General features: G+C 46.8%; 1 protein-coding gene across 1 annotated transcript in view; it reads right to left on the reverse strand.

Annotated features, from left to right (window-relative positions):
* Window positions 1-4023: 4023 nt before the first annotated feature.
* CACNA1I (calcium voltage-gated channel subunit alpha1 I) overlaps window positions 4024-24593 on the reverse strand; it is a 580458-nt gene continuing 559888 nt past the window's right edge. Inside the window, exons 33-35 of the mRNA XM_085601256.1 lie at window positions 10931-11105; window positions 8514-8710; window positions 4024-7822 (exon numbers count right to left, since the gene is read on the reverse strand). Of these exons, the coding sequence (XP_085457382.1) occupies window positions 7163-7822; window positions 8514-8710; window positions 10931-11105 (1032 nt within the window). The 3' untranslated portion in view covers window positions 4024-7162. The remainder of the gene's footprint in view (window positions 7823-8513; window positions 8711-10930; window positions 11106-24593) is intronic.

Below are 24593 nucleotides of genomic sequence, written 5' to 3' on the forward strand. Positions count from 1 at the left end.
GCTACCTTTCCAGTAGTCAACCCTTCCACTAGACAAAACTCCGATCTCTCTCTAGGAAGAACACCGTTCGCATCGCCCTAACCTGCTCAAGGTTCATGTGACCTCAGTGACAGAGTCACACCGACTAGATCACTGTTGCTCTAGGGTGTGCTGCTTCATAGGCCAGACTGGAGATGAACTTCAGTATGAATTGTGGTGGACAGGCCTTCAAGGTTAACCCACAATTGACACCACTAGGGTACACCTGCTTGTGCTAAGACATCAAGCCTTCTAAGGTCTAGTGGGGCCTTCTAAGGTCTAGCATGGGAATGTGCTCCCTCAGCAGAGTGGTCTGGGGGACTGGTCATGAAGGCTGAACCCAGTTCCCCAGTTCCAAATTCGACAGCTCTGGCCATAGTGCCACATCCTCTCCCCCACTGAACACCATACTTCCCCACTGAGAGAAACTCGCACTGCCTTCAGCTATAACCTAATTGTGCCCGCTATAAACACTTGAATGTGGCTCAATTCAAAATATGCTCTTGATAAGAGTAATATTTTGCCTAAAAGAAAAAGTAAAAGCAACCACTCATAGGGAATGCAAGATTAAGTAAAGCATGTGAGATGTAAGCAGAAACAACATGGTTACCTTAACGATCTCTCACTCACTATTCAGAAATCAGCGAATGGTTTTACCTGAAAAGTTAAGGACATGACTAGAGGGCCCTGAAGGGAACCGTTTCAATGTCCATTGCTTATATCCTTACAAAACGTAAGCAGTATGGTTTAAAAAGACCACATCCATAAACACAGAGCCATGGTACACATTGGGGCCGATTCACAGAACTAACTTAAGACAAAATCCTAAACTTACTACTTTTGGTATTCACAGAAGTTAGGATTTTGTCTTAAGTTTGTCTTAAGACAAACTTAAGACAGACTTAAGACAGTCTTAAGACAGACTTAAGACAAACTTAAGACAGACTTAAGACAGACTTAAGACAGACTTAAGACAAACTTAAGACAAAATCCTAACTTAAGTCCGTCTTAAGTCTGTCTTAAGTCTGTCTTAAGACTGTCTTAAGTCTCTCTTAAGACTGTCTTAAGTCTGTCTTAAGTTTGTCTTAAGACAAACTTAAGACAAAATCCTAACTTCTGTGAATACCAAAAATAGTAAGTTTAGGATTTTGTCTTAAGTTAGTTCTGTGAATCGGGCCCATTGTGTTTTCCAATCCACCCATCAACCAGGTATTGCAGTACCTCCAGGAATGGTACACTTTCCCACCTGGGTGCAACAATGCTGTTCAAAGAAAGACGAGAAAACAAAAGTAGCGCTTCACTGGCAAAGTCTGTAAAGTGATGCTGATGGATTTGGATGTAAATAAAACCAATCTGGCCACTTGGCAACCCCTCTGTCTTGCTTTATTTAGTTATGTATTTATTTTTCATATTTAAAACCTTCTGTTTCTCTCCATCCCGCTGCACTTTGGAATAGAAAAAGGGCATTTCTCGCAAGAGTGTTTTTCTTTTTTGGATCCATTTCACAGGAAAGCAACTAAATGAAAGAAGGAAAGATAGGTTGTGAACCGTTTCTTCAAGTCACGGTTTTCAGTAAGTGAGGAGCAAGACAGAAAGAGAGGGGGGGACAGCTGCCTGCACAAAAAAGAAGAGGACATTGCCCGAGTCCTATTCCTTCTCTGCCCGTCCCCGAACGTCCACAAAAGCAAGCCGAGCCTTATCTGAATGCCTTTGTCCTCCCCCAAAATAGTGCCGCCTGGGGCGGACCGCCCCCACCGCACCACCCTAGCTACCCCACTGGCCATGGGTGTTGCTTGGGAACACCCACAGCAACACCCATGACACGCTCCTTTGACACAGAGTACTGCGTGAAAGAATTCCATATTTACAAGGCATTATAAAGCCACACAAAGTAGATTTGCGTGGAGCTGTAAATATGAACCCGCACACAGCGCCATTAGAGCGTCAAAAAAAGTGACACTCCTGTGGTGCTAGGGGCTTATCAATATGCCCCTGGGTGATATAATAAAAAAAATTGGGAAGTCACACCTGCCAGAATTTAAAGTGTGAAAAATGCTAGGCAATTTCCGGAACCTGCCTATTTTGAGTTGACACGGTTAAGTACCTAAATCCACATGTCATACCCCATTTCATGAGGCAAATCTCGTAATTGCAGCCAATAAACTTGAATACTGTGATGTCGATACTTATCGATGCAATAATTACCACATCAAAAGCCGAGCCACTTGTGATGAGGGCCTAACTGAAGAAGGTTTGTCCAAGTGAAGCCAGCAATGACAGTACGGCAGTTTCAATGTAGACTTTTTGTGTGTTTTCGGCTGAAGGTCAGGCATTCTGCTTTTTGCCAATAGGAAACCCCAACTTCCTATGTTTACTCGCAAACAGACCCCTTACAAGCTGATGTAAGGCAAGCATGGGTAAAAGATTAGAAGCAGGGAGGAGACTGCTTGGCCTACACAACCAGGGCAGAGGGTTTGGTTTGTTGGTCTGACTATAGTTTCCTGTTGACAAGAGGAGAGTGGCCCATTTAAAGTACTCAATAAATAATGTTCCTTCCCAGAGAAGTTACCAGTCAAGTTCTCATGTAAATCACAAGATAAATACCTCAAAGAGGCAATAAGAGCAACAATGAAAATAAAAGCAATCGCTTGACTTTGTTAACTTGGATCATTCACGCATTGTTACAAGGGGTCTTCCATTTTCCAACATCTGCAAGGTTTTTTGCAGCTAGTTTAAAGGCTCTAAAGGTTGACACTTTTTTGCCATTTCCTGTCAGAACTACTATCTAGATCAGGTCACTTTAAAAAATAAAGCATTGGCAAAGATAGTGTATTGTTTCAGATCAGGCATGTGCACTCTATGCAAACGTCAAAGCTACTATTCTAAAACACAGACCAAAGCATTGGAAAAAAGGTTGCTTTATTTTCCGTAGCATCCATTTTTCATATGCTTTTGTCAACTCCTGCTCCCTAATGCTGTTGGGTGATTTGCCTATTGATTTCAGATGTAAAATAGTCCCTCATGCATTCCATTCAAGGCGGAAGTACGCTCCCAAACAGCCAATAGAAAACCGATGTTTAAAATACTCCTGTGGGCTGTTTTGAGTTGTGAATTGCCAGTGTCTCAAACCTGTGGCTGAAGGCTCCAGAGTAAAAGAAGTCATTTGCAGTAGGAGGCCGACCTAAAGCCCATTGAAGTAAGTATAAAACACTGGAAGTACACACCCAAACAGCCAATAGAAAACCGTTGTTTAAAATACTCTTGTGGGCTGTTTTGAGTTGTGAATTGCCAGTGTCTCAAACCTGTGGCTGAAGGCTCCAGAGTAAAAGAAGTCATTTGCAGCAGGAGACCGACCTAAAGCCCATTGAAGTAAGTATAAAACACTTGCCATGAATGATACAAGCGACATACATATCAACCCTAAAAAACTAAAGACTGCTAACTTTACTAACGACCTTGGCTGTGTTCAACCTTTGCTAGGTTTTTAAAATAAATCATAGTGTCATTCCCCTGTATCATTTTTAAGCACAGCTTGTGACTGCTGAGAAATTAATATAATTTTCTTTAAACACTGCACTCGCTGATCTAGCATCTCAGGACCTCAAATTCTCTCCAGGAATTAAAGAAAGGACTCAAGACCTGGTTGTTCAACTAAACCCCCTAGAAGCAGCTTAGCTCACAGCACTTGTATACCCTCATGGGTGATAAGCTGCGCTTTACAAATCCTATTTGATTGCTCAGTTGCCTGTATGTGCATTTTCTATAATGGCATTATCTGATTCCACCAGTTTTATCTAGAGGCCTTTCTCACTTCCTTTGTAGCTTGACCAAAAAAGAGAACCATCTCCAGACCAATCACTACCAATATGACTTACTCCTCTCAAGCTGAGTTGGGCAGCAATCCTGTCTGTGCAGAGACGGTCAGTGCAACCGCATATGTTTTACTACTGTAAGCAAGAAGTTTATTTTGGACATAGTTTATGATCTCTACTGCCTGTTGCAAGATAGCCCATCTTCCCATCTCAAGCCATGGACACTTGGTCTGTGGGCACAGTCACCCACCCACACTAACACAGTCTTCGAGCCCCAGAGGTCAAGAGTTTAGAGAAACTTTGCCTTGTTCATGAACAGTATAGGAAGGAAATATCTGTCCTTTCTTCTGGTAAAACAGGAATAGTAAAGGATGTGCAGTGGGAGCAAAATGTTACAAAACAAGCAGCAAAAGATATTTATTTCTGTCCGAAATCTACGCGAGCAGCATCAAACCACAGGGCTACAAAATGATGGATGGATGGGGAAACTGAGGAGGCCCAAGCAGAGCCTTGCCTAAAACACACTCGTCGCCTTCATACCAACCTGAACTAGCATTTCTATTGGCAGCATATCTGACTTTTCCTGTCTTTTAATCCCCATTTTCTGTCTTTCCATCTTTAAAAGTATTGTTTACTGTCACACAGCCTTTCTATCACAGTTTCAATTGGTCGAATCCAAGCACTACATCTTCCTTGGTGACCTCAACTTGTACCTGGAGGATCCCACAAACAAGAACTCCGACAACCTTTTGGAACAAATGGACATCATCGGACTCACCCAGCTGGTTACAGACCCCACACACAGGGCAAGACACACACTGAACCCTATCTTCACGTCCAGCAACAGTCAAATAGAGCCATACCACCTCACCTGAACCGACCACTCCATCATCCACTTCACTATCACCTCGCATCACCCCCAGCCCACCCTACACCTCTTCCCACAGCTGAAGCAAAGTCACACAGGACCAATGGACAGATGCCCTCAGCACCACCCACCCCGACGCCGCGACTAACCTGAAACAGGCAGTCAAGAACTTCAACACATGGATCACCAATGCCACCAACTGAGTTGTCCCCATCAAACCAACCAAACAAGCCATCTGGTACACACCGGAACTTAGCACAATGAAACACAACTGCAAACAACTGGAGAGAAGATGGAGCACCAGCAGAGACAATACAGACTGAGCAACATTCAAGTCGGCACTCAACACATACCAACAACAACTCAAAGATGTGAAAAAAGATGCCCTAGCAGATTGCATTGAGACTGGCGCCAAAGGAAGTCTTCACCATCGTCAGAGAGTTCTCCTGGCCAACAGCCACCAAGAACACGATCCCTCCCTCACAGGAACTCTGTGACGCTCTAGCAAATCACTTCCACGTCAAGATATCCACCATCTACAGGAATATTGACCCCAACCCACCGATCTCCTCAACCTTCTCACTCCATCGGAAGCCTCCCCCAACCAACATGCCACCACAGGGGAACTGCTCACCACACTGCACACCATAACCATCATGCACTCCATCCACTCAGGCGCACCCACCAACTCTTCAACCTAGGAAGCAACAAGATTAGCCACCAACTCACCAATGTCCTCAACGCATCCATCACCTCGGCCACCTTACCCGATGCATGGAAACAGGTAGAGGTCAGATCTCTCCTCAAGAAACCCTCCGCAGACCCCAGCGAACTCCAAAACTACCACCTCATCCTGCTGCTCCCGTTTCCCACCAAAGTCCTGGAGAAGGCTATCAAATGTCAGCTCACCAAACCCCTGTAGAGAAACAACCTGCTAGATGCCTCCCAATCCAGTTTCCGAGCCAACCACAGCACCAAGACCGTCTTGATCCCTGCCATGGATGACATCCGCACCCTACTCTACAGATGAGAATCGACTGCCCTTACCCTTCTCGACCTCTCTGCAGCCTTCAACACTGTTTCCTACCACACACTGATCAAGAGACTGCCCCAGATCAAAATGAAGGCAGATGCACTCAGATGGATTGCATCATTCCTCTCGGGATGCACACAGAAAATCCGCCTCTCCCCTTCATGTCGGAACCCATGAGCACCATCTGTGGTGTCCCTCAAGGCTCATCCCTCAGCCCTACCCTCTTCAACACCTACATGACATCTCTTCCAACATCATCAGAACCCATGACATTAACATTAAATCCTACACCGATGACACCCAGCTCATCCTCTTGCTCTCAGCAGACCCCATAACCACCAAGACCAACTCACTACCACAACTACATGAAGAACGTCACAGCCTGGATGAAGGACAACTGCTTGAAGCTAAACACAGAGTAAACCGAAGTGCTGATCTATGGCAACCACACCTCCCTCTGAAACAACACCTGGTGGACCACTGAACTTAGACCTACCCTCTCACCAAAAGCCCGGACTTCAGGAAAAAACCCAAGACCTGGCTTTCGACTAAGCCTATCAAACCTAAGGGCCCGAACACACTCGCAGGTGATAAGCCGCGCTCTGAAAGTACTGACTGATTGATTTATCTCTCTTCACTCTTTCTCACTGCCAATATCTCATTTTCTCTTGCTTCACTTTGGTGTGTCAAACCTCAGTTTATAGTACTCCTGCGTCTGAGTGTCACATCTCCACCTCGATCTCTGATTCTTTCTCTCTCTCTCTTCCAAGGTCATTGAGCCTCTCTTTCCATTCAATGATTTTGGTTTTCTTCCGTCCACAATACCGTTTTCCTGCCTTTCGTTTCCTCTCTCACCCAAACTCTTATTCACTCGTTCTTCATCTGTTCCATTCTCTCTCTCTCTGGGTCTTTGCTTCATTCTCTCTCTTTCTCCCAACTATGCTGTTCCAGCTGTTTCTCACTCTTCACTCCTCTTTCTCCCCACCTTTAGTTGCACTTCTGGCACCAATTCATTTGAATATTTATTGACTCTGCCCTTAATTGTCGTCCTCCTTACCCCACATACTTGTATTGTCTCAAGAGGTGTGGAGAGGACCGCAGTTTGACAAAACAAAAAATAAAAAAACTTCAGTTGATAAAATCATATATATATATCTATATATAGATCTATATATATATATATCTATGTATAACAATATGTTAGGACACAGCAGTTCCTCTATGCTTTCTTTGGCCAAGTAGCCAGTTCCTCTATGCATCCATTGACCACATAGCAGCTGCCAAGCCTTCCCGGCGGCGCTGGTGTATTGCTTCTCTCTCACGCGGTGAGGTAACATCGAGTTACATTATTTGAAATTATTATTGTGTTCTTTTTGATTGGTCGGTTCACCCAGGCCAGAAATTTGGTTCTCTCCAGAATGTACACCGTTCTCATCTGTTCCTTCGGCTCACACTATTGGTGAACTCTACAGCTTCCGGGCTGCAATTGGCTGCCAGGCCCGATCGCCGTGCACTCAGTGTCCCTCCACGGTCCGAACCCCCGACCTTGTTGGACGGAGCACTGCTTTGGCAGAAGTCTGTCACCCAGGAGGGCATGGACAGGAAGCCCTGTGGGTCAACAGCGTAGAAAGGTTTGGGGTCCTTGACGCGTGAGGGGTGAGGCGCAAGGCTGCTGGCACTGCTAGACTTCTTTAGGAGCCCAGCCGGAGTGCCCAAGAGTGGTGGGGAGAAGAGAGAGGTTAGGGACAGGCTACTCAAGGTCTCTGAAGGTTCACTGGTGCCCCCAGTGCCGCCCTCCTCATCGGAAGGGTCCATGGAGTCCTGAAGGGTGCACCCGGGGCTGGTGCTCCCCCCACTACTATGGCTCCGCTGGTGCCGTCGGGTACCTTGCAGGCTAAAGAAGCGGCGGCCTCGCCGGCCTGGCGTCAAGGTGTCAGCAAGGCCAGTTCTTTGGGAGGTGGGCAGCGGGCACAGTGGGGGCATGTCCAGTGCACACTGAGGAGAGTCACTGAGGTTTAGGCTGTCCTCCAGGGTGGTTTGTAGGCTGTTCACAGAGCTGCCGCTGTCCAGGGAAGTGTCGCTGTCCATGGTCTACAAAAAGAAATAAAAATGTAATAATTATTGACAATAATGGCTCAAAGGTAAGACATCCAGGGAGAAGAGGTTCATTGCATGTTCCCTTTGCTGGCCCTCTAGAAGCTTGCAATGGCTTCTTCTAAAGACAAAGAACATAGCCAACTATCTGTGACAAGATGGGTTCCTGGCATGTTAAGTGCCTTTGCATCCTTCTAGGCTAGAAGGTTAGAGTGAATTCATGAATGTGGTAATGCATTTGTCTATCAGGAGGGTGCATCCTTGGTGGCTAAAACTATTAAAATAGCTGGTATGAACGATGGTGTGAAGATTATGGTAAAATATGTCTCTGTTGCACTGCAGCACATATTAACCTGGACAGAGTAGATAGGCACGGTGCCTCCTATCTGATGCCACTTGTGATAAATATCTATAGCGATGCTATCTGGTTTAATGTGAGACAGTTCTCAAGTAAACTCAATGACTCGGTCACACAGGCATTTGCTAGAATTGAGCACAATGCCAGACAGCCTATCTCCTGTACTGATTGGTGTATCCTGGAGGAGTCCACAGACTGGTCCCAGACCTAAACCTAATTACTAGGGACTGAAATGTATAGCCAAGAATCTGCCTCAAAGTTATCTTCCTTCACCTGAGTCTGAAGAACCTATCGAAACTTCCCAAAGCAGTATAAGGATATGGGCCCTACCTGTCTGAGAAGGGCACAGTTGACACCCGGTGAGTGCAGTGATGCCCAGGAACCCCGTGAGGAGGTCTTGGGAAGGCCGGCTTGGCAGGGAGGCTGGTCAAGAGCAAGTGGGGTGGATAGGATGTCAGAGCTGAAGAACTCTTCTGGCACTGGTAACAAAGGGCTGGTGGTACCTGAAGACAGGGCAGCAGGGGATGCTGCAAGGAAATCAAAAATAGGGATGTGGTGGTAAAAAGAAGAGAGGCCCATAGTTACTATGAAGAATCCAATGATGAACAGCTTATAAATGTCATCTATTTTTTTATATAAGGTGTAATGACAACAATCCAAGGATATACAAACCAATCAATCACATTCAATGTAACATGACAAAATGGACATATGATGTGAAGGAAGCATAGGTTATTTCATAATAAAGGGGAAACATTGAAGTTGGCTGAGGATATAAAATGGGTGTAAATTGATTCAGGAATGACCACGCTATGCTTTACATTTGATGCACTAAATATCATAAAATGTAAATGTATACAGAACATTCCGTAGAATGATACACAAGTTAATTTCAAATTCCAGTAGACTATGTATGATCATTTTATTACATTGGTTTTTATAGGGTTGATTCACAAAATTCCAAATAATATTAATTGATATGGATATTGCATGGAATATTATAATGTTCGGTCACAGGATTCCATAGAACATAAATTGACACATGATATACCATGGAATGTTATAATATTGAAATACAAAATTTCAAACATTTTAAACAGATATGGACTATCCCACCGACTTTTACACCGTTTATTCACAGAATTCAACCGATAATTTCCCCAGATAATTTTATAAAATGTATTCACAAAATTCTATGGAATATAAATTAATAAATAACATCCCACTGTATCTTATACAGTTGTTCCACGTAACTATCGAATATAAATTCATCAAGGACATCTCATGTTATATGGTACAGATTTATTCCCTAAATTACAGAATATATAAGAATATAAATTGATACAGGATATACCTTGGGCTTTTACAAGGTTTATTCATAAACCTTCAGAGAATAAAACTTGAAATAGAGCGTATCATGAAATGTTATAGGGGGGGTTCCTTCACAACATTCCAAAGACTGTTCTTTGATACAAGATATCTTTTAGAATACATTAATTGGTGGTGCGGTGTTGAATTTCAGAACCCATGAATCTTAGGATAATGGAAAAACTCTGCAGGGATGTAAGTTCTTTATAATACCTCCCTGAACGAGAGCTGGAGACACTGCAAAGCTCACAGTGAGTTGTGTTGTGTACCAGATACAAGGTTCATTAACAAAAATCCCACAAAATACATTGATACAAGATATCCCCTTTGATGTTGTATCTGTTTATGAATATCATTTCATAAAATGTAAATTGATATAGGATAGTCCACGAAATATTATAAGGTTCTTTTATAAAAAGTCCTCAGAATATGAATTGATACAGTGCATCTCAATGATTGTTATAGGTTTGAGAGGAGTGTGTAAAACTCAGTAAGGTGTTTGCAAACTTTTGCAAAAGCATGCTTTCAGAACAAAATGTTGATTTCCAGTATCTTGCATGACATTTTTCAAGCAAGCCCACACCTCATGAAAAAAATTCTCACGAGACACCAGCAGTAGACGGGTTTAGGCAGAAAATATCTCTTGGAAGGACACAATCGGCCAAAAAAACAGCCCACACACTGATCTGTCAGAGCAGTCCTTCGAGCACTGCCTGATTTCCCTATAGAGCAGTCCAACCCTGGAACCAGTCTATCACTGATGTCTTGCACAACATTTTTTACGCAAGGTGCATCCTCACTTAAGATAGATATAAGAGACTGTGAAATTTTGAGAATTTTGAGTGCATAAAATTCAGGTATGTGGCTGGCATAGTTACAATTGTGCCCAGGCCTAGACACAACATGCCACCGAATATACTTTCGTACATGTCATCTCGTAGAATGTTCATTGGTGGTGATATTTTGGATTTCAGAAGCAATGCATATAAGACAGCAAGAGAAGACAGAGTGCCTTCCTTTAAATGCCTTCCTGGTGGAGGGCAGGATCTCTATTAAGACTCTCACACATATTAGTTTTTAGAATTTCACATTGATTCAAACACATTAAAATTCACCCACCAGTTAGCTATGTCATTGGTGCAACATCATGCGTAAAGTTCATCAACTTCAATTAATAAACCTAGCCAGCTCTTATGAAACCCATATTCCTTTTAGTTTTCATGTGGTGGTTTGGTTACAATGTCCCTGATGCAGAAGTAAAACTCTTGGGTAGGTCGGTAGTGACCCACCTGCAAACAGACAGCCCCAGCTGAGGGGGTGATGGAGAAAAGAAATAGTGAAATTCTGTGAGAAAAAATTACAGCAGAATGGTGCCTCACCTGGGATGGTGCCCTCCTTCAACCAGCTGTCCCAGGGCTGATCAGAGTTCCGAGGCACTGACTCCATATCGCCCGCATAGTGCTCCATGGTCGGTGAGCCCACAATGCTCTCCAGGGGAAAGAAGTTCTCATTGAACGCTCCAATGCCAAGAGAATCAGGGCTTCCTTGGCCATCCTGAGAGAGGAAGAGGAAAAGAAAGGTAGGTCTCGAAACGTGTCTGAGGGTTCTTCAAAATATGGGCCGGGTGTGGGTTCATGAGTGAAAGAGGAACTTCACATCCCCAAGAGACATACGGGTATGGGAGAACGATCTGTATATGTGAAAGTTGGCGCCAGTGCCCTCATAAACAGCAGCTTAACTCTCCCGCGAAGAGTTAACCATACAAGCAGGTCCAAAACCAATTATGAGTAATGAGGTTATCAGTATCCCAGACTGAATCCCCAATGTATTAGAGGATATCATAAGAAGGGCCCTTTTTTGTCCCTAGTAGCTACTCTATCATCCCATTCCAGGTGGAGAATTTACTTATAATCAGTGTTTATTAATCTCCATAAAATCTCCATTACAGCACATATTCATTATTTACAAAATGCAACAAATTTAAATACAAGTTGACAACATTTTGGCTCAAACACAAATGAAGGGCATAATGGAGAAAACAATTAGCACAGAGTGACAATGGTAGAAAAGAGTCTGACGCATGCTGTTGATTGCGCATAAGGACTGCCACCCCTGCCCAGTATTCCAGTGTGCCAGCTTATTATCCAGTGGATCCTTTTCTTCCACACTGTGACTGCTGTCTGTGAGCAACACAAGCCAGGAGTTGGCAAGAACAGAAGGGCCACAGGGGGAACAGCCTGACAGGCTAGGAGATGACGAATTTAGATGAAAGGCCGGCTCGAAGCATGAAGGAAAGGTCATTTGAAGAAGGCGCATTGGTAACAATAGACGATGATGAATATGTGAGTGTATGGATGTGATTTGTATCACGTGAACCTAGCTAAAAAGGAGCAGGGTGATGCCCACACCGGGGGTTTTACAGCGGTTATTGCCGGTGAGGGGGGCGCGGTACAGCAGGAAGAGCTGGGCTATAGGAGGTAAAGGGGACCAGTGATGGGGCGGGGCTTGCAGGAAGGCTCATGGCAGCAAGGGGAGTGGCAGAGCTGGGGAGGGGGGAGAAAGAACTCTTCCGAGTTAGTGCAGCACATGGCCTGCCTTGTGACAAGGTGTTGCCTGAAGACAAGGGCTTTCAGGTCTTTGCAGAAGTGGAGAAAGGATAAAGTATGTTGGATCATCGAATTAGGACTGGATTCTGTTCCAAATGGAGGAGCCGTGCAGGAGACCACCAGGCATCTCCCGACTACGCTCAATCTTGAGCGCAGGGTGCAAGTCACATTCTATGGGGCGCCTTGAAGCTAGGGGACAAGGTAACAGCAATAGTCATTTGCTTCAAATAGTTTCATTATATTTGGTTTTTATCTCTTGACTGTACATGCTCCCCGTTCATATGAGGTTTTAACTAATTTTACCATAAACTGACTGATTGAGCCGTTCCAACACGGTAAGTGTAGAGGGGGTACACTTACACAAAACGGTACATTTGAATACAGTTTTTCCAACTGAGCCTGAAGCTGGAGCAGGTGTCCGGCCTCCGTCGCTGTCCTGTAAAGGCAGCAGTGTCACTGCATGAGGTTGTGGGACGGTTAGTTCTCTACCCGCCAGGCTGGCCGGCGCTGAGCAGCTCTTGCGCTGGTGCCAGATACTTAGAGTCCCAGAGCGGATAGTTTTGTAGTTTAAATGATCGGGCGCTCAAACTAACTCAGTGGAGAGTCGACATGTGGTCAACCACCGAGACCTCCGGGATGCATGGAGCGCGGAGCTGAGAATTCCCTGGAGCCAACGGCGCGCGCTCTTGGCGGGCTCCCAGCGCGCGATTAGCATAGATGATGAGCGACAGAACCGCGGCCGGCTGCGCGCGCCGGAAGTGCCTACCTGGCGGAGCCAACAGCTGCGCTTTCACTGCTGGCTGCACGTGGCGGAAACGCGCTTCCCTAAAGGGGGCAATACCACCCCTTACCCCATGCCCTCTTACTCTATTACGCAGCCTGGAAACCGACCAGCAGTGGAGGAAGAATACCTTCATTTTGTCTTATTTACATCTCTTGCCCTCTTCTTTCTTTTCCCTTTAGTGTGCATCACAAGCGTTGACGAACTGTTGCCGTTCACAAGTCACAGACGATGTCGGTTATTATGAGCAATTTTATGTCACTTTAAGCACAAACCATGCCAACCATCTCTGCAACGACTTCAGTGCCTTTTGTCATTGTAGATGTTTGTTTTTCTCTTCAGAGTTTTGAGGTAAGTGGCACCATTACCGAGGGTAAATTGCTACACTGCTTGCTCTAACAGGAGTGAAGCACATGACAGGACGTAACATCCCACCTTACACATTTTGTCTTTCTGCAAAGAGTGCTCTTGTTTCTTTGCCTCATGCTGCGGCCAGTATTGACAGGGTTGGATTGGCCCCATTAGCGAATCAGGTAGCTAAAAAGCGCCTCGCAGTCGCAAATAGGGCAGTTTTGAACTTGTAAAGAGACAGTGTGCAGGTGTTTTGCTTGGTAGGCATGCATTTGAGCATGCTGCAGGCACTGTTTGTGGTAATATCAGGGAAATTAACCGTAAAAACGGTCTCAGGAACCATAAAACATGCCCATAGAGCAACTCACCCACTGACCCTCAGGCACTGCCTGATAGCCCTTTAGGCTAATCCGACCCTGAACATTGATATAGCAATGCTACACAGATACTGTTGGTTCACAGGGATGCTTAACAAACACGCATTTGCAAAGCAATAACCCTAGGGACCTACTGGCTTTCTCAATGGTTTTTGACAATGATGTGCAGCATGGCTAAATTAGAATTAAAAAAAGAAAGCCTATGAGATGGATCGGTAAATAAAAAGAAAAGAATTCACAGAAGCGCTTTTTTTAAAAAGCGGGTGGGGGTAAACAACTCACGGGCATGGGGCAGAAGAAACACAGTGGACACTGTTGGGGTAAGCAACACGGTATGGGTGGGAGTAAGCAACACAGGGTGCGGGTGGGGATAAGCAACACAGAGGGCATGGATGGGGCAGAGAAAAGCAAATGACGAGAGAGAAAGAGCAATGTGGAGCGCAGGGGGAGAAAACAAATGGGAGAGAGAGAGCAACTTGGAGCTGGGGGGTAGAAGCATACATGAGAGAAAGCAGTGTGGGGAGCAGCACACGAGGATTACCGCATCAAGGAATGGGGTGGGGGAGAAGCACACTGGCTGGAGAGTCGGAGAGGTGTGGCAGAGCAGCCAGGGCAGTTGACTCCGGGGCACGGGGCTCACAGTTCGATCTCCAGCACCGGCAGCAGATCCTCTCAGCATCATGTGACTCTAGGCAATAGTTCACTTAATTTCTCCGACGGCCCCAAGCGCCTCGAGACCCTTAGGGGTGATTAGTTCGCACTTTACAAATACCAGGATTGGTGTAAGTGAATCCATAGAGAAAATAACACGGAGCGTAGATGGGGAAGAGAGGCACACTAGGGAGAGAGCTGGAAATGTACATAACCCTCTGTACATGGTGGGTGACACAAGTTGTGGCGCGCGCTGGTTAAGTTGCATACCTTAGCTGTCATATTTCAGTCATTTTGCGTGTTTGAGACAGAACCTCCCCACCACCAACAACCAGCCCACCATCACCACCTGGAAACCTGCTACCACCGAAGACAGCGCCATGACCATGAAGAACACCCACTCAGGAGCCCCCACGGACCCTGCCCGCAGCACATCTCCCACAGAGCCACCGACGCCATAGCACCAGAGCTAGGCTGGACCATTAATGCCTCCTTCGAATCCGGCATCTTCCCAGACGACTGGAAGCGGGCAGAGGTCAAGCTCTCCTCAAGAAACCCTCGGCCGACCCGACGGACCTGGAGAACTACCGGCCCATCTCACTCCTTCCCTTCGCAGCCAAAGTCACTGAGAGATTTGTCAATGCCCAGCTGACCACCTTCATCGAAGAGAACGCCATCCTTGACTACTCCCTGTCCGGATTTCACAGCAACCACAGCACTGAGACCGCCTTCCTCGTCACCACGACGACATCTGCATGCTACTTGACCGAGGCCACACTGCGGCCCTCATCCTACTAGACCTCTCCGCAGCCTTCAACAGCGTCTCACACCGCACTCGTGCAACCAGACTCCACGACGCCGGTAAACAAGGTACCGCCCTCGACTGAATCCGCTCCTTTCTCTCCGGCAGAACCCAAAGGATCAGACTCCCACCCTTCCTCTCCAAACCCACAGAGGTCAACTGCGGTGTACCTCGAGGATCCTCGCTCAGCCCAATGATCCTCAACATCTACATGTACCTCCTCGCCGCTATCGTCAGACAGCATGAACTCAGCATAGTATCCTACGCCAACGACAACCAGCTCATCCTCTCCCTCACGAAGAACCCCGAAGACACCAGACTCTGCTTCCAGGAAGGAATGAAGGACGTCGCAGCCTGGATGAACAACAGCTGCCTGAAGCTCAACTCGGAGAAAGACAGAGGTCCTCGTCCTTGGACCCTCCTCCACCGCCTGGGACAACACCTGGTGGCTTTCCACCCTCGGGAACCCACCCACTCCATCAGACCAAGCCTGTAACCTCAGCATCATCCTAGACTCCTCCCTCACTATGAATCGCCAGATCAACGCCGTCGCATCTACTTGTTTCAACTCCCTCCGCATCCTCCGAAAGACCTTTAAGTGGATCCCCCGAATGCAGAAAGACCGTCACCCACGCACTCGTAACCAGAAGACTGGACTACGGCAACTCCCTCTATGCCGGAATAAACAGAACCCTGCTTCACAAGCTCCAAACCATCCAGAATACCGCAGCCAGACTCGTCCTCGGAACCCCTCGACATGAGCACATGACCCAGCACCTACGAGACCTCCACTGGCTCCCTGTCGCAAAGAGAGTAACCTTCAAGCTACTCACCCGTGACTACAAATCCCTCCGCAACATCGGACCCAAATACCTCAACGAGAGAGTCACCTTCCACGTACCCAAAAGGAACCTCCGCTCCACCGACCTCGCCCTGGCAGTGACCCCACGCATCCGCAGAACCCGAGCAGGCGGAAGAGCCTTCTTCTATGTCGCAAAAAAGACCTGGAACGAGTTCCTAGTCAACATCAGACGCTCCCCTACTCTGCACACATTCAGGAAGAGCCTCAAGACCTGGCTTTTCAACTGATCCGGAGCTGCACCTTTTCCCCCCAGCGCCATGAGATCCTCGCGGGTGAGTAGCGCGCTTTACCAAACCCTGATTGATTGATTGAACGTTCGCTCAGTACTTAACTGTGTTTTTCAGTAGGCCATGAGCAGAGGGCTATACCACAGGTACTGCGGCCAGCCATGAGTGAAACCTGCACAGGAGGAAATAGTCCCAGCACCTGGCATGTGGCCAGGCAGTCCCCTCAACCCGCCGCTGCAGGTGCTTAATTTCCGCTGTGCACAACGTTTGGTTCTCTCCCTCTCAGTCATTTTTTCTCTGGTCTCTCTTTTTAGCTCTTTGCCTCACACCCTATACCTTTCTCACTTTTTAAACCATTTTAGAAAGTTGCAAACCATATCTGATTTATGACTTTTTCACATAATAGCAACAAATTCACTACTTAGTAGCGGCTAGCACAATTAGGTTCAGACCAGCAAATCTTGTGTTGTTTTTTTTGGTTTGAGTTCACTTGACTTTTTCATGTCTCTGGGCCCCCGAGCAGTCCCAGGGCGACAGACACCTCTCATTAGGCTTCATATCCCCTCACTGTGAAAAACGTTTTTTTGCACAGGGTGAAAGTCAAGATGGCAAAAAAACAAAAATCCACAGAGCGCTTTACCAGCCGATCACATTTATCAAATATTCATACGTAGCTGCCAGGGACATGAATCACTGATTCATGACTTTAAAAGGTTGAGCTATACAAAAGTGTTAACCCTTTCAAGCCCACCAATACATTTTTAAAATGCTTATATCTCAAAAAACTACTGAGCAAATTTACACCAAACCAACAAAGGCACTCTTTCTGAATAAAGTTCTACTTTCAAGACAAATTTGGCTTAAATCAACTGAATGTTTTTTGCCTCAGGCTCAAGCAAAATTTTCTGTGGAAGCTGAAATGGGAAAACACGACTTTGTTGATTCCCCTCCCCATACCCAGAAGTGCACAAAATTTGGCATGCCAGACATTAGTTGACTAAACCTTTTGTATGCCACATTTCTGTCAACAGGAGGCAAAGCTACAGGCAAATCAAAAATTACTTCTCAATGAAAAGTCTGCCTAAACCATATCTACACAGCAGCTAATGTCATTGTGTAATAGAGAGAGTGAAAGAGAGAGATGTTCTCCAACCTTCAAAGGTGTATAAAAAGACAGCATTTGTGAATGTAAGAATACACACATCTACCATGAAGGATCCCCTAAAATGATGCTCAATTATAGGAATGGTCGTGCCTCTGCATCTTCTTCTAGGCTGTTGGTGTGTTGCCATGAGAAGAGACATTTATTAGAGCTTACCAGTGGCTCTATCAGAAGCTTGTGCTCATATTTCCATTAAGAGGAACCTCAAGTGTTTGTTTATTTGAGACACAAATAGTGTGAAATTTGAACAAGGACACAGGCTGAGGTTTGAACACATGGGATCAGCTAAGAGGTGGCTGTTACCAAAGGTAAAGATATCACGTTTTACTGCAAAGGAAAGAAGGCTGTTCTATACACTTCATTGAAAATGTATAACAAAAATACTTAGGGTCAGATGTATCAACATTGCATTTTGCGATTCTAAAATAGCGAATTTTAGCGATTCGCTATTTTAGAATCGCAACATGCAATGTATGTAGGTTTTGCAAAAAAAATAGCGATTCCCACATTTTCCTTAATAGCGAATCGCAAATTGCGATTCGCTATTAAGGAATGCATTTCCATTCATTCCTATGGGTCTAGAGGCCCATAGGAATGAATGGGAAGGCATTTGCAATTTGTGATTACCAAACAGGTAATCGCAAATTGCGAATGCAATTGCAAGGGTGCCAGGGGGCCATAAGGGCCCCCTGATGCACCCCCAAAAAAGGTAAGTGTGCACATGTGGCACACACACATGCCCTAAGGGCATGTGTATGCGCCACATGGCACTTAGAAAAATGCAATTTTGTGCATTTTTCTAGGAATTTACAAATTACCACCAACTTGAAGTTGGTGGTAATTTGTAATTGCTTAAAGCAAAGTCGCATTCTGAGGATGCTTCTTGCATTGCATTTAGGGAATCGCAAATTGCGATTCCCTAACTACATTCGCAAAATAGGTAATCGCCAAAATTGTGATTACCTATTTTGCAAATGCCTTACATCCCAAAATACTTTTTACCGTTCGCAAACAGGCCGACTCTCAGAATCGCCCGTTTGCGACCGGTAAAACGCTTGATACAACTGGCCCTTTGGGCCTGATTTAAAGGTTTTTTCTTTTTTGTGTTTTTTTATAGTGGTATATTTTTATTGAGAAGTACATGTCAGTTTATAAACAATACATTAAACAAAGGAGTATAAACAAATCAAATTATGGCCACACAATAAATTACTATGAAATATTAACTTTTTAGATTTCTAAATATAAAAAAGATAATACAGATATCAAAAGATACAATAGCTAAGGTACTCATAAAACCTGGAAAGGAAGGAATAGGAAAGGTGGACTAGGGAGGAGATGATATAGATAGTATACAATATGTAGTAAACCATGTATTATCGATAGTTGGAAGATAGTAGCGATAATATCATACAAATATAATATTTTAAGTGAAGATATTCCCACTAACTCAACAATTTCCAATAGGTGAACGGTAAGTCCTAATTCAAAAAACAGTGTTACTGGCTAAAGTATCAACAGTCCTAATGATAACATCAACAGCATGAATATAAATAATGATGGTAATGAATTAATAAGGAAATGAAAAAAGAAGTGATCCCCTTATTGTAGTTCCAAATTAGAAGACAAATCTGAAATATTACCAGAAATAGAATTTTTATTAGCTAGAAAGGGGTTCCAAATTTGGTTGAAAGTTCCAACATTGTCCTGCAATCTATAAATGAGTTTTTCATATGATGCTATTTTATATTCTTCAATAAGCCATTCATCATGTGTAGGGCATTGTGGTGTTCTCCAATGTCTTAATGAACAAGTTACTTACCTTCGGTAATGATATATCTGTAAGAAACATTAGTTAGTGTTAGATTCCTTACCTTAGAATATCCCCAGGTGTCAGACTGGATCCGGAAAGTTTTCACTAGCAGTACATCTCCGCATCAGTAGGTGGCGTCGTGCGGCTCCGCGTCGTATATGCGCCGAGATGACGCCACGGAGACTACTTAGGCGCCACCCATGCGTGCTGACGTGAGTTCTGTACACGACTTTCCACGCCAGGAACGCAGAGCTATGCAAGACACTGACCACAAGTGCATAAAACTAGGGCCCTAAAAGGGATAACCTTAACCCTAGAAATAAGTTCGCAGAACGGGGAAGATGGGCGGGGCGGTAAGGAATCTAACACTAACTAATGTTTCTTACAGATATATCGTTACCAAAGGTAAGTAACTTGTTCACCTGAAAGAAACACGTTAGTGTTAGATTCCTTACGTTAGAATAGATACCCCAGCAATATCAACCCCAGTGGTGGGTCTGCGAACCAAGATCACACCAGAAAGACCTGGAGAACAGAACGGCCAAAGATGCCGTCTCTCTGGACTTGGCTGTCAAGGCAATAATGCTTGGTAAAGGTATGCAGCGAAGACCACGTAGCTGCCTGACAGATATCCTGCAAAGGGACTCCCCGTCCCAGAGCGACAGTGGCTGCCGTCGCCCGAGTAGAACGGGCACGAAGCCCCACAGGAGGCTCCTTTTTAGCCAAGGAGTAACAAGTTTAAATACACAGAACGACCCACCGAGAGATGGTTCGTTTGTGCACGGCCCGACCTTTCTTGGCGCCCACGTAGCCAATAAAGAGTTGATCATCCACCTGGAACTGCTGTGTGCGCTTTAGATAGAACGAGAGCGCACGTTTTGGGTCCAGACGGTGGAGCCTCACTTCCTCTTTTGAAGGATGCGGAGGCGGAAAGAAGGTTGTCAAAGTGATGGTCTGCCCGATGTGGAAGGGAGTGACAACCTTGGGCAGAAAAGAAGGACGGGTCCTTAACACCACCTTTTCCGGATGAACAGAAAGGAAAGGAGGTTTAGAAGAAAGAGCCTGGAGCTTACACTCACTCTTCTGGCAGAGGTGATAGCAACGAGGAAAGCAGTCTTCAAGGTGAGAAGACGGAAAGGACAGTTGTGAAGCGGCTCAAAGGGAGCGCACATCAAAAAAGTCAACACAAGATTCAAGTCCCACTGAGGCATTATAAAGGGGACCGGAGGGAACGTGTGTGTAATGCCTTTCAAGAAACAACTAACAACAGGGGACTTGAAAAGAGAAGGCTGATCTGGAAGCCTTAAAAAAGGGGAAATGGCCGAGAGATAGCCCTTGATAGTGCCCAGAGCAGAGCCCTGCTGGGCCATAGAAAGAAGGAACAGAAGAACCACAAATTGAATCCACCTGCAGGCGTATACCGTTTTAGTGGAGGGACGCCTGGCTGCCAAAATGACATCACAGACTTCGGCAGGAAGGTCAAAAGCTGTCAACTGTCGCCGCTCAATCTCCACGCATGGAGGTGGAGGCTGGACATGTTCGGGTGAAGGACCGTCCCCTTCTGTTGCGACAGAAGATCCTCCCAAAGAGGCAGTCGGATCGGAGGACAGATTGCTAGACCGAGTAGCTCGGGATACCATACTCTTCTTGCCCAATCCGGAGCCACAAGAATGACTTGGGCACGGTCGCGCCTGGTCTTCTTCAGCACTCTGGGCAGAAGTGGTATAGGCAGAAAGGCGTACAACAGACCGCAACTCCACTTGCGACGAAAAGCGTCTCTGAGCGAGTGCTGCCTTGGAAATTCCAACACGCAGAATTGAGGACATTGCGTGTTCTCTTCGGTGGCGTATAGATCTAACCAAGGCTCTCCCCACTGCAGAAAGAGACCTTGCACCACATCCGAGGTCAGACGCCATTCAGGATCCCAACATGCATCTGCGGCTGAGTTCATCCGCCCTGGCGTTCAGGGAGCCTGCCAGGTGTTGAACCACCAGAGACATGCCCGATGTTCCAGCCACGTCCAGAGGCGCAGAGCCTCCTGACATAGGGTCCACGACCCCACCCCGCCCTGTTTGTTGCAATACCACATGGCGGTGGTGTTGTCCGTGAACACCTGCACTACCTGTCCCCGGACAGAGGGAAGAAAGGCTTTCAGAGCAAGTCGGATCGCCCACAGGTCCAGAAGGTTGATATGGAGCCGGGATTCGGCCGGAGGCCAGAGGCCCCTGTTCTGATGGATACATCTGCCAGTGGATTCCTCACCTTGTGAATATCCCCTGCGCCAGCAACATTCGGAAACTTTTGTAGCAGTCCACGCCGATGGGGTCGACGACGACGTCACAGAAACACGGCTCCGCTCGCGACTCCGCTGACGTCACCGGCTCCATAAGAAGACCTCGTCGGCGTGATGACATCAGTTCCCTTTTTCCCGCGCCGTCGAAGCCAACGGATTTCGGGAATCGCTGTTGTTAGCGGCATTGATACTTTGTGTATTTTCGTTGTTTTTCCTGTCTTCTTTGAAGATGTCGACAAAGAAGTCTGGGTTTAAGCCTTGCCGGGAGTGTGGCAAGCATATGTCCATTACTGACCCACATGAGGACTGTGTGTGGTGTTTATCCTCGGACCACGATGAGGATGGCTGTACCAGCTGTCGAAAGATGAGTACGAAGGCTCTGAAGGAACGGGAGGCAAAGCTCTTTATTGCCAGAATGAAGAAGGACAAGAGAGGGAGAAGGAGATCGAGATCGAGGTCTCGATCGAAGTCGAGGTCGGCGTCGAAGTCGACTTCGGGGCATGCTTCTCGAGCTAAGAAGCACAAGAAAAAGAGAAGACACTCCTCTCGGCACCATTCAGATAAGAGCACGGCGCCGAAGCCGAAGTCACCTGCTCGGCGTCGAAGGGACTCTGTTTCTCCTTCTCCTGTGCCGGGTTCGCCTGCTGGTCCTTCGTCTCTGGTGGTCTCTTTGTCTCCGGCTTCGCCAGTTCCAGCCCGTACTCCGACGCCGGTTCCATCCCCGGCTCCGGTTCCGTCTCCGGCTCCATCTCCGGCCCCGGAAGTTCTTCAAGTCCCGTGTGAGCCTGCGACGCCGTTGATTCCACCGTCGGCGCCGGTTGGCCCGAGTCCGGTGGGGCCTGGCCAGTATCCTGCTTTCCCTGGGCCAGGTCAAGACCCGTCACATTACTTAAATGCAATGTATGGGGTATTTGCTCGTGCCATGTATGTCCCTGGTGCACCTGCGGGTCCGACGGGTCCTTTGGCATTTAACTTAGGGGTGCCGCAAGTATATCCTCAGGCCCCTTTCTATCCATTTTATCCAGCGACGCCGTCTTGGAATCCTCCGGCTCCGAGAACGTCGACGCCGCTTCCATCCTCACCGGCTCCGGCTCGACCTCGTTCGACGCTGATGGCTCCGCCGGATCCACGGTGGACGCCGGCACCGGCGCCGTCGGAGTCGATTACGGTGCCGCCGACGCCGAGGATTCGAATTCGCTCCAGAAGGGAGACTCAAAGGATTATTGAGGAGCAGAGATACCTTCAGGAGGAAGCGGAGGATGGAGAATTGGTGGAGTCGGATGAGGTTTTTGACGAGCTTAAGGAAGCTAGTGGTTTGGACCTGTCTCCTGAGTGGGAGATTACTCCGCCATCAGATGAGCCATCCAAGGACGTTGCACCCTACCATGCAGTCATAAGGAGAGATGCGGAGTTACTTGATCTCCAACTTCCAACAACGGAGTTTAAGTCAAACATCTTGACTGAAGTCTTGCATTCTCCCACAGCGGTATCAGAGCCTTTGCTTCCATTTAATGAGGCCATTGCAGAACCTGTGTTGGAGGTGTGGCGCAAACCTTTTTCTGCTCCTGCGGTGTCTAAGACTATCGCTAGGAGATACAGAGCGGCCCCAGGGGATCCAGAATTTTTGTCGTCTCATCCATCGCCTGAGAGCTTGGTAATTCAGGCGGCTTGTTCTGGGAAGTCTAAATGAGCTTTTCCACAGGTCCCTGGGGACAGAGAGGCAAAAAGGCTGGACCAGTCAGCAAAGAAGGTGTTTTCATCAGCCAGCATGGCTTTGAAATCGACTAACGTCACATGTCTTTTGGGACGCTATGTACATGCGCTGATGGATTCGGCTAGGAAACTGGTGCCGAAGCTACCTGATGAGGATAGAGCTGGTTTTAACGACATCTTGGCTGATGCTCAGGCGGCTGCGCGGCAAGTGATCCAAAGTGGGCTGGACACAGCAGATTCTGTTGCACGGATCATGGGGTGGTCGTTGGCAACTAGAAGAAGTGCTTGGTTGAGAACTTCGGAGTTCTCTCAAGATGTGCAATCAACCCTATTGGATCTACCGTTTGATGGGTCTGGCCTCTTTGGGAAAAAGGCAGATGCTGCTCTAGAAAGATTCAAAGAGAGCAAGGCAACTGCTAAATCTTTGGGACTCCAGTCTCAATCGAGAGGGTCTTTTAAGAGGTACAGAGGTTTTGGAAGGACATCTTTTCGAACCTATAGGCAGACGCAGCAGCAGCAACAGCAGCAGCAGCAAGGTTCCTCGTCGAGAGGTTACAGAGGAAAAATCAGGGGTCGCACACGTGGCCCTCAGCTCTCCTCCTCCTCTTCCTCTTCCTCAGCCCCTCCCGCCACCGCAAAACAGCCCCAGATCCGACATTCCGGATCATGCTGGTCCTGTGGGGGGCCGGCTTACCCATTTTCTACAAGATTGGGAATCTGTAACTACAGATCTCTGGGTTCTAGATCTTGTGGAAAATGGGTATGCCCTTCCCTTTCGGGAATTCCCTCCAAATTACCCTCCTTGCCAAGGGGCTTGCTCGGAGGACCACCGTCTTCTCCTGCAGGAGGAAGTCCTGAAGTTGTTTCAGAAAGGTGCGATAGAGGTGGTTCCAGAGCAGGAGAGGGGTCAGGGATGCTACACCCGGTATTTCCTGATTCCGAAAAAGGACGGCAGATTGCGTCCGATATTGGACCTCAGGATCTTGAATCTTTATCTAAAACAAGAGAAGTTCAAGATGCTCACCCTTGCTCAGGTTCTTCAAGCGCTGAATCAGGAGGACTGGATGGTGTCCATCGACTTGCAGGATGCGTATTTTCACATCCCAATCCTGAAGTCGCACAGAAAGTATCTCCGTTTCACGGTAGGGTCGCAACATTATCAGTTTGCGGTCCTCCCGTTTGGTCTTACTTCTGCACCTCGGGTCTTCACGAAGGTGATGGCAGTGGTGGCAGCCCATCTCAGAAGGTCAGGGGTCTCGGTTTTCCCCTATCTGGACGACTGGCTGATCAAGGCAGAGTCTCCAGAGAAGGTGCTGCATCATCTGCGGGATACAACTCAACTGTTGTACAACTTGGGTTTTTCGATAAATGTGCCTAAATCTCACCTGGTGCCCTCTCAGCGCA

This window comes from Triturus cristatus, chromosome 4_2, assembly GCF_964204655.1.
Source record: "Triturus cristatus chromosome 4_2, aTriCri1.1, whole genome shotgun sequence".
NCBI classification, from domain to species: Eukaryota; Metazoa; Chordata; class Amphibia; order Caudata; family Salamandridae; genus Triturus; species Triturus cristatus.